The following is a 10,867-nucleotide window of genomic DNA, read 5'->3' on the forward strand; positions in this document are numbered from 1 at the left end:
CTTAAGCCCGCGGGCTGCCACCTCTGTTTTGTCTTCCTTCTTGGAGGTCTGGCCGGCCAGCTGGGTAGGAAAGCTAGCTTGCGAAGGCTGCCTGACAGAATGGAAGGAGGAAGCGGAGGAGGCGAGGCACGGTCAATTTGTTTGCGAGGCAAGGATGGCACACTAGGTTACGCGTGAAGGTGGAACAGGGGAGGAGGGAGCGGAGGAGGGTGAGGTGCAGTCGATTTGTTTGCGAGATAAGGAAAGGATGGCATGCTGGGTTACGTGTGGAGGTGGAACACATGAGGTAGGCGCGTGGGCCTCCCTCGTATAAAGTGTTGACGGATGAGTCCGGTTAAAATCTGCCGCGTGCCCGCTTGTCAACATTCACCTCCATTCAATATTTTTTTTCCCTTGTACAATAGTCGCACGCGACACCATATGGCTGGCCAAACAGCCAGATGGTCGCGTGGAGCTCGAAATCTTCAGGCGATATAACTACCTATATGATACCTTCGACAGTCCTCCAAAACTTAGAATTCTTGCAATTTAAGCCCTATTTTGGATTAGATTGTGGATTTTAAAAAGCTAAATTTTGGATGGAATTTCAAAATCTAGATTCTAGGTAAAATCTGGATGATGTTTGGATCCTAGATTTCATAATCTGATTTTTTATGGCTGTTTGTGGTTAGATTCCTTTTATGGCAGCTGCCCAGTAGAGTGGAGAGTGGCATATTAGGTAATTACCAAAAAGGACGATGGGCAAAATGGTAAAATGTGCATGCAGAATAAGGAAAAATCCACTCTTTGAGCAGCTAATAGGATTCGTATAGAATCCAAAATTTTAGTTTATGAAATCTGAGTGAGAATCTGTCCCATTTGGAGGCATATCAGATTTCAGATTTTGGATTCTAAAACTCTGCACTAATCCAAATGGGATCTTATACGATATACGTTGTTTGAGACGACAGGAAGTGTACCATTCATGCCTCCGAACTTGACTTGCAAAGAAAGATTTCAATGGTGGCCATCTTGGTGGCAAAAGACGGAAGTCCAGCTCACGCACCAACCTCTGTTCTCAAGGAAAAAAAGGGGAAAAAGAAATGCTTTCTGCACCGACCAAGGCCCAACAGTCCAGCTCATCCCATATGAAGCCCAATAGGCAGCCGCGTGCACACTGCCGCCGGCCTGCCGCCCAGCGCGTCATTCCAACGCTGTGGGCAGCGGGAACCGTCTCATCCCTCCTCTCCCCGACCGACCCCGACCGACCGCGTCGCTTCGTTGCTTAACCCCAAGGGCACTCTCGATCCCGCGGATGCGCCCTTTCCCTCTTCCCATTTTTTGAAAGCAGAAAAGAGAGTCACGGGACCCTTGCCGCCGTCGGCGAACTTGCGATGCTGCAGATGCTTGGCCTCCGCGGCGGAGCCGGCGGGGGGAGCCCCAGTGCCGGCGACGCGACCCCCGCTCGGAACGGGGACGGAGGCGCGGCGGCGGGACCCGCGCGGCCGCTGCGGCTGGTGTACTGCGACGAGAAGGGCAAGTTCGTGATGGACCCTGAGGCCGTGGCGGCGCTGAAGCTCGTCAAGGGCCCCGTTGGCGTGGTCTCCGTCTGCGGCCGCGCGCGGCAGGGCAAGAGCTTCGTGCTCAACCAGGTACGCGCGCCACAGGGCGAACTTAGGTCTTGGGGAATGCCTGGGTGTGGCCATCGGTGATGCGCGGCTAGGGTTGTGGCGTTGTTTTCTGAGATATGGCCTGCTGATGTATTTGGGCGTCGATTGGGGAACTGGAAGTTTTAAGTGATAAATTGAGCTACTCGAGTAGTAGGGTTTAGGTATCCTCTTGGATTCTAGGGTCTATTTACGGTCGATTGGAGCTTTTGCCCGCAATTTGGAAATATGCTGCATGTTCCCAATGTTTCACTCAAGCATAATAATGATATTGAAAGTCGACAAGTGTCCAGTTTTCAGGAGGAGAAAGGGAATTGAAAATGAGGATTAAGCAATGTGGAGGGCTTAATTCTGCACGCAATGGTTAAGGGTGGTTATTGCTAGAAAAATCAGTGTTTCGAATGAGGTCTACCGCTTAAGCATTTGGACATCATCTTATAGAACTGTGCTGTTATCTGGTATTACAATGTTGTATTAAATTTTATTAGTAAGTTACTGCTTTGCATTGGTTTTTTGTTTTTTGGTGGGCTATCAGCATGAATATAAAGTGGACATCGGATAACTAGCCAAGGGAACCTTTGTGTGTCTTTTGGACTTATACTAACATTGGATATATATGCATGATTGGGTTTTGAGATTGTGAAACAGTGAATGACGAAAGATTTCCAAGTCATTGGTTAGCTGTTCTTTGGTGCATATCTTCAACAACCACAACATGTAGGATGCCAAAATAAAAGAAATAGGAATGAAATAATTTTGGTCAAACATCACTATGGACTTTGATTTGCTGTTGAATCTGTAGGGCATTTACTGTTAAGCAGTGAAGTTTACTGTTAAGCGGTGTTTAGTTTCTTGGTCATAGCTAAACCATGATTAATTATTTCACTGCGTTGGTGGTGGCTTTTGTTTGGTTTCAGCTCTAGGCTACTCCAACCTGCCTAGGACTAAAAAGCTCTGCTGTCGTATGCCTCATTAGCACCTTCATTTTGTTGGTGTCATATTAGCACGAAGTCTTTAAATGTCTTTTAGAAATTTTGTGGTTTTAGTTAAGCATGAGATTTTATTGATAGATGAAATATTTATTACCTGTACATATTCTAGGTTTCAGATTATAGATTTTTCTAGTTTTGATTCTTCTCTTTTTAGGTGATTTTTAAGTGTGCACAACTGCATGTTAATGCTTTTCTATGTGCATTTGCATCCATGAGATGAAATTTGGGAGGTAGGAGTAAATTGAGATGATGTGTAAATCTTCTGCGTCATTGTATTCTTAGATTTGGTATAGATTGATATTCTTTTATTGTGTATCATTTTTGTTTGATTCTCTGCATCAGATGATAAAATTTTGGCTGTGTGTGTAGCTTCTTGGGCGAAGCAGTGGTTTTCAAGTTGCTTCAACACATCGGCCTTGCACTAAGGGACTTTGGATGTGGAGTGCGCCTTTGAAGAGAACTAGTCTTGATGGAACTGAATACAGTCTTGTGTTGTTGGATACGGAAGGAATTGATGCTTATGATCAAACGGTATGTATCAGTGGCTTATCTTTGAAGTAACACCCTTCCATTGACCATGATATTTATTAGTATTAAGAATTATGATATTGTTATAATCGATTCACACCTTATTGGTGAGCCATACTTTCTGGGTGAAACCATAATTATGAGTGTTCGCTACCATTTACCTTTCTGGTGATTTTATATTTGATTGTTTTGTGTAGTACAGGATATATTTATAATTTCTGTATTGTTGTCTCATGCCCACTGATTCCCTTTTGGCAGGGGACTTACAGCATCCAAATATTTTCCTTGGCTGTTCTACTGTCAAGCATGTTCATCTACAACCAGGTACATTCCTGAATGAATGAATTATTCATATTTGGAACATGGTGCTTCAGTTGTAATTCTTCATATCGAAGGATGCTATTCTCTGAGCCTTGTGGCGCTTTTTCTAGATGGGAGGTATAGATGAATCTGCATTGGATCGTCTCTCACTGGTCACGGAGATGACAAAGCATATACGTGTCAGGGCCTCAGGCGGAAGGTCCACTGCATCTGAACTTGGGCAGTTTTCACCTGTCTTTGTTTGGTTGTTGAGAGTAAGAGATTTCATTCTTTTTCTCCTGAACTCCTGATATTAATTATGTTTCCTGAATGCTGAATGCCTTAATTAATCCCTAGTTGTGCATCATCTTCTGACTTCCATCAAACATATATTGTGTCTAACCTCAGTCATCATGTGTCAGTCTTTGATATGTAATGACATTCTGCTTCGTGTCCTACAGGACTTCTACCTGGATTTGACAGAGGACAACAGAAAAATTACTCCACGTGATTACCTAGAACTAGCACTGAGGCCTGTTCAAGGTGGAGGGAGGGATGTATCTGCAAAGAACGCGGTATGTTAGTGTGTTTTTTTTATTCTGTGAAATGTAGCTCTGTACTTCTGCTTAAGTAACTTGACTTATGGATTATCCTGTTATTTCTTTTATTCTGGAAGATACGGGAGTCCATCCGCGCGCTTTTTCCTGATAGGGAATGCTTTACACTTGTGCGACCTGTGAACAATGAGAAAGATCTCCAACGTCTCGATCAACTTCCTGTAAGTATTTCTTCCACTACAGTGAACAGTCTGCTATGTGGCCTTGTCCTTTAAATTCGAGTCAAACGCTGTATTTATTTGTTGACTATAGATTTGGAAGTTCTGATTAGATTGTGAGTATTTAAGAAAGTAGTAGAAAAACTCTTCTAGGTAAATAGCGTGTTAGGTACCAGTCAGAAAGATCAAGCATTTGTCTGGAATCAGTGCAAACTATAGTATTTTCCCATTTGGTCCAGTAATTAACTATCCTATGGTATGTTTTTGTTGTGTTAATTTTTAATAATATCTAGTTACATGATATTAGTAGATATACCTCCAGACGCAGAAGGCGGTATTTATACGCATCTTCGATGACTGAATGTATTGTAATATTTTCACAATATTTTTGTAAAACCTGTAATTATATCTATATGAAAGTATGGTCTTGATACAAACCTATACTTGTTTTGTTGTTCTTTGTTCAATCTCAGTATTCAAATAGATGGATACCAATAGCCAAACTTTAAAAAGTTTGACTACATGTATCCTAGAATACTCTTGTTTGACTGGTTGGAATAGTAAATATTGGCATTTGGTTAGTTCTACCCAACATGAACAAAATACACATTGTTAGAGAATAACAAATTATGAAGGTACGTCTTTAGGTTTTGAGGAACTTTGTTGTTCAACAAGTGGCGATAGAATAAATTAATGAGGTGCATGTTTTCCCTTCAGGAGCTAGAATCATAAAGTATATTCTGGCATAATCATGTTGGTCTAATGGCTTGATGTTGATGCAATGTTTCCCTGTCTCTTTATTACAGCTGACTAATTTCCGTCCAGAGTTCAGATCTGGTCTGGATGCTTTCACAAAATTTGTGCTTGACCGAACAAGACCAAAACAACTTGGAGCTAGTACAATGACAGGCCCCATCCTTGCTGGATTGACACAATCATTTCTTGATGCCATTAATAGTGGTGCTGTTCCTACAATATCTTCATCATGGCAGGTATATCAAGATAGCAGTGTGGTTTATGTTGTTTCTTCCCTTTTTTTTGGCTTATAGCTTAATTCATGCAATGCTACATGTCATAGATCTGACTGATGTACAAGTATGTTTTGAAATATACATTGCATCAGCATATATTTGCAATTGAGAAAAAACACTATTAAAACATAAATTGCAAATGATGAAAACGTTCTCAACTGTTTGATGAGCAACTAGAGTACACCTATGCATTGGCCGATGAACTGGTATAGAATTTGATGCACCTCTTCGGTTCAACCATGTATAAGAGTTCCTTTCTGTTTGGAAGTTATCTGATAGCTTTTTCTTTATGCAGAGTGTGGAGGAAGCAGAATGTCGGAGGGCATATGATTCTGCTGTGGACGCTTACAATTCTTCATTTGACCAGAAAAAACAAGTTGAAGAGGTAGGATTGCTAATAAGTGAGTTGTTGTAGTTTCTCATTTGAACTTTCTGGAATTTTTTTTGATCTGTGGGCATTCGCAGGATTCTTTGAGAGAAGCACACGAAGATGCAATGAGGAAGGCTATCACTGCTTTTAATGCTTCTGCTGTGGGTGCTGGGCCAGCTCGTTCAAAATTTGAAAAGCTTCTTCACAGTTCTCTCAGGAAGGCCTTTGAGGTGGCATTATTATTAGTCATCACTGCTTTAAGTCAGCATGTGTTTTTATTACTGTCTTTTACATGAACCATTGATAAATGCCTGCCAATTGTTGAAGTAATTTATGAGTTGGTAGACTAACTGATAAGCACATGAATGCAGGATTACAAAAGGAATGCTTTTCTGGAGGCTGATTTGCAATGTTCAAACCGAGTACAGAACATGGAATCAAAGGTGCGGGCAGCATGTAACCGTCCTGATGCAAAGTTAGATGATGTCGTCAGGGTAAGGAAACTGCAAACCTCTCTGCTGGTGTACATAATCAACAAGAACCTCATTCTTCATTATTGTTTATGTTAATGTCCTTTTTGTTGGATTAACTGCAGCTCCTTGATGGCCTGCTCACAGAGTATGAGTCAATGGCCTATGGTCCTGGGAAATGGAAAAGGCTAGCCACATTCCTACAGCAGTGGTAGGCACCTCTTCATTAGTCTTATTGTTGATCGATGTGAAATGATGATCTCACACAGCCATTTTATTCTTTTGCTGGAATGATCACTGCAGTTTGGCTGGGCCCGTGCTAGACCTTTTCAGAAGGCAGTTGGAGCATATAGACGCTGAAAGAAATGCCCTAAGATTGAAATGCAATTCGAGCGATGATAAGTTGGCATTGCTCAGGAAGCAGCTTGAAGCGAGTGAGGGCCACAGAGCTGAATACTTGAGGCGCTATGAAGAAGTTATCAATGATAAGCAGAAAATTTCAAAGGATTACTCCGTTCGTATTACTGAACTTCAGGCCAAGGGTAGCAAGTTGGAAGAGCGGTGTATGAGCTTGTCTTCTTCTCTTGAAACTGCAAAACGGGAATCCAATGATTGGAAGAGCAAGTATGATCACATTATTTTGCAGCAAAAGGCAGATGAGAGCAAGTTGAAATCTCAAATTGCTTCCCTGGAGTCTAGGGTAAGTATCAGTGAGGGCAGATTATCTGCAACACGAGAACAGGCTGAGTCTGCTCAAGAGGAAGCATCAGAGTGGAAACGCAAATATGAAGTTGCTGTTAGTGAGGCCAAAACAGCTCTGCAGAGAGCGGCTGTAGCACAGGAACGTACAAACAAGAAAGTGCAAGAGAGGGAAGATGCTTTGAGGGCAGAACTTGCTAACCAACTATCTGAGAAGGTTATAATTTCTCTCGATGTTATGCATTATTGATTTAGGGGGGAAAGTTATGATGCATTCTTTGATTTAGGGGGAAAAGTTATGATCCATTCAATGTTATTTTTCTTCCAAGCTGTATGTATATGTGCTCGGTCACTTAACTTTTGCTTGTTATGGTGTAACAGGAAGAGGAAATTTCAAGATTAAGCGCTAAAGTTAGCCAAACCGAAATTCATGCTACAAGTTTGATCTCAAGGCTTGAGGTCTGTCTGGCTCACCCTCTCTCTTCTCCCTCTCCCTCCCTGTCAACATAATCTCATTTTGCTAATGATCAAATTCAGGCCACTGAAGCAAAGTTGAAGAGCCATGAATCAGATTCTCTGGCTTTGAAGGAAGAGATCAGATTGTTGACTGATAACCTGGAGTCTATTAGAAGTGAAGTTCTTTCACGTGAGAAGGAAGTGAGGATCCTGGAACAAGAAAAGAACCATCTTCAGGAGAAGTATTTGGCGGAGTGCAAAAAGTTTGATGAGACAGACATTAGATGCAAGGAAGCTGAAAGGGAGGCCAGACGAGCAACGGAATTGGCTGACGTAGCTCGTGCAGAAGCTGCTGCTGCTCAAAAGGATAAGGGTGAAGCTCAGAGGCTTGCAATGGAGAGACTTGCACTGATAGAAAGAATGGAGCGGCAGGTTGAGGCTCTAGAAAGAGACAAGGTTAAGATGGTGGAAGAGGTTGAGAAACTTCATCAGTCAGAGAAGGATGCTGTGTCCAAGGTCGCATTGCTTGAAAAAAGTGTTGATGAACGTGAAAAAGAGATTGATGAGATGTTGAAACGGAATAACCAGCAAAGATCCAGCACGGTCCAGGTGCTTGAGAGCCTGCTGGCAACAGAGCGTGAAGCTTGTGCTGAGGCTAATAAGAGAGCTGAGGCTTTGTCATTGCAGTTGCAAGCAACTCAAGGCAAACTTGACATGCTTCAACAAGAGCTGACATCAGTTCAGCTCAATGAGACTGCACTCGATAGCAAGCTCAAGACCTCTGCGAGACGCTTGAGGGGTGAAGCTACCGAGTCTGTCCATGATATGGATATCGACAATGACAACAATGGGAGGCGTAGGAAACGATCAAAAAGCACAACAAGCCCATTCAAGAACAATCACACAGAGGACGGTGGATCTGTGTTCATTGGTGAAGATACCTACACTGGGAGCCAGCAAGGGACAGAGACTGAAGACTATACCAAATTCACTGTGCAGAAACTGAAGCAGGAGCTCACCAAGCACGGGTTTGGTGCTCAACTGCTCCAGTTGAAAAATCCTAACAAGAAGGACATCGTCGCCTTATACGAAAAGCATGTTGTCGGCAAGTAGTAGTTCCTCGGCAACACTCTTGAGATTCGTGCTTAGACTATCCTGTAGCGTTGGATGTTATTGACACGATTCAGATGGAAGTGAAACAAAGCATGTAACTTAGTTAAAACTCTGTTTTGTGTGTTTCTCCAATGGTGCTGTTCATTTTAGCGTGCATCATTGGCAAGCACTTGTATCAGTTTGCCCTTCACAGTTAGGACGTGTGTTTGAGAAGTTCGTCATTTCGTACGTGGTGCTGTAGGTGAGATTGAACTATCCGAAAGTTCAAACTTGAAGAAATGAACTGATTGAATCTTCAGAGCAGCATGGCTTCTTTTTCATATCCGTGAATGATTTGTGTATACAAAGTACTACGATGGAATAACTGCATGTGATGAGGAATATATATTGAAAAAGGCATGTTAAACGAAACAGTTTTAATAGTTCATAAACAACGTCAAGTTAGACTGCAAAGAACATGATATCTTTCTACAGTCACAGCATAATGTATCTTCACTTGTGCTGTAGTTTTTCAGGCCATGGACAAATACCCTGATGACATGACCTGCTCCTAAATCCCTATTTAGTCTCCGATTCCGAATTGAATATGTTCTTGTTACTCACGTCCTGAATTCTTGATTCAAGGGCCAAAGGTAGCCCTTGCTGCATGCACTGCGAAGTTAGGCATGAAGTGAGCTGCAGCAGGAGCAGGAGGTACCCTGTTATTCGGGACCCCCTGGCCGTACCCCATCATTGTTCCTGGGTTGTAGAACTGATCGACACCGTTTGCTTCCCTGAGAACGCTGCCACCCTGTTGATGGCCGCCAAGAGCATGCGCATTGCTGTTGGCGACGGCGTTGGCGGCAACGGCCTCCTTGGCCGCCGTGGAGCCGCACTGCCTGGGCTGCGTCTGGAAGAAGACCTTGGAGACGACGAGCTCGCCGTCGCGCTCCTCCTCGTCGGAGCCGAGGTGGTACTGGTGCATCACCCAGTTGGTCTTCTCGGGCTTGCGCTGCTTGCCGTAGTTGGTGTAGAGCACCAGGATCTTCTTGTACCCGCGGGGCCTGCCGTTAGACAGCACCGGCCGCGTCTTGCCGGTCTTGTGCCACCGCGTCTCGCCGCCGGCGCCGCTGGCGCCGTCGTCCCCGTCGCCGCTGTGCACCTTCCGCCGCTTCCTCGTCCCCGTCGTGTAGGCCCTTGACGGCCGGTGGAAGAAGTGCCGGACGAGCCCGTCCTTGTTCACGCCTGAAACACAGTAGCGCGCACATGCTGACATGCAACACACATCGATCGGTACATGATGCAAAACGTGTGCGTACGTACCGGGGAGCCTCTCGGGGTGCGTGTAGCAGATGCCGTTCTCGCCCTCGATGGTGGGGATGAACTCGTCGACGAGGGGGTGGAGCCTCCGCGAGTCCGGCCTCGCCTTGCCCTCCAAGTGCTCCAGAAGCTCCTGGTCCGTCGGATCGAACTTCACGCCGGCCGGCAGCCCCGGCAAGTCCTGGATCGTGGTGGTCTCCTGCAGAAAAATTGAGGATGGTCATCCACTCATCCATGTCATCACCGACATGGCGCAAAGCCCACTAGCTACTGGACCCTGTTTTGGATGCATGCATGTTTTCGTTCGTCGCAGAAAGATGAGATTAGCATGAACTGTTTCCAAGCTGCAACTAACGTCCGTATACAAAGAAAGAACTCAGACGAGCTGAGGTTCCTTCTGATGGCCTGATCTGTCGTTCTTAGTGGATATGCAACTCAGCACCACCAAGCTACCGCATAGACGAGACCTACACATGGGCACGCGTGCAGCTAGCGTGCGTACGTATATTTACCTGTTCATACTGCGCGCGGTGGCCGCAGGACGGGCACATCTTGACGAGGACGGCGAGCGACGCGGCCGCCTTCTTCCCCGCGGCGGCCACGGCGGCGGCCGGGGACAGGCTGCTCTCCACGTCGTTGAAGCCATTGCACCACGTCATCCTCGCGAGACGAAGCTAGCGACTAGGGCGGGTGTGCGTGCCTCGATCTCTATAACACCCCCATGACAGGGGCGGCAAAGCTTAGCTCGCCGCCTCGGCTGGGGTTGAATATAATGCAGGGTTAAAAGAAGACGACGAGACCGGCTGGACTCTAGAGACAGTATGTAGAGGTGTGGAGAGAGAGAGAGACGGCAGGGATCGGAGAGGGAGCAACAAACAAAGGGGGTTGGTCAAGGAAAGAGAACCGAGGCCCGGGAGGGAGAGAAAAGGAGGAAGCCGCCGCTAGCCTGCTAGCTAGCTTGTCCCTGTTAAAAGCTACCCGCGATCACACACACCACCGTACATACACTGACCGCCTCAGTGACTTGTCCATCTCCAGCCGGCCGGTACGAACAGTGCACGCACGTTCGCATCAACTACTTTCCGATCGATCGCCGTGGTTGGTTTCCCAACAAGACGATCGAGAGCTCGAGGCACTAGGCGTCAGCACGACAGAGCTAGGCTAAGCTAAGGATCGACGAGCCACGAT

The 10,867-nt window shown here is 45.3% G+C and overlaps 2 protein-coding genes across 2 annotated transcripts; one reads left to right on the plus strand and one right to left on the minus strand.

Annotated features, from left to right (window-relative positions):
• Positions 1-1,263: 1,263 nt before the first annotated feature.
• LOC101777964 (guanylate-binding protein 1) lies at positions 1,264-8,702 on the plus strand. Its single transcript, XM_004961170.3, has 14 exons — positions 1,264-1,631; positions 3,008-3,169; positions 3,425-3,490; positions 3,598-3,741; positions 3,928-4,041; positions 4,143-4,244; positions 5,048-5,233; positions 5,568-5,657; positions 5,738-5,872; positions 6,014-6,136; positions 6,238-6,323; positions 6,416-7,028; positions 7,193-7,270; positions 7,349-8,702. Exons 1-14 carry the CDS (start codon positions 1,374-1,376, stop codon positions 8,378-8,380), a joined length of 3,189 nt encoding a protein of 1,062 aa, XP_004961227.1. The 5' UTR covers positions 1,264-1,373; the 3' UTR covers positions 8,381-8,702.
• Positions 8,703-8,751: 49 nt separating this feature from the next.
• On the minus strand, positions 8,752-10,581 carry LOC101777255 (NAC domain-containing protein 73). The gene is made up of 3 exons (XM_004961169.3): positions 10,192-10,581; positions 9,683-9,878; positions 8,752-9,604 (listed from the first exon to the last, which is right to left on the minus strand). The coding sequence occupies exons 1-3, from the start codon at positions 10,336-10,338 to the stop codon at positions 9,000-9,002; spliced, it is 948 nt and encodes a 315-aa protein (XP_004961226.1). The 5' UTR covers positions 10,339-10,581; the 3' UTR covers positions 8,752-8,999.
• Positions 10,582-10,867: the final 286 nt, after the last annotated feature.

This window comes from Setaria italica, chromosome III (assembly GCF_000263155.2).
Source record: "Setaria italica strain Yugu1 chromosome III, Setaria_italica_v2.0, whole genome shotgun sequence".
Classification (NCBI taxonomy): domain Eukaryota; kingdom Viridiplantae; phylum Streptophyta; class Magnoliopsida; order Poales; family Poaceae; genus Setaria; species Setaria italica.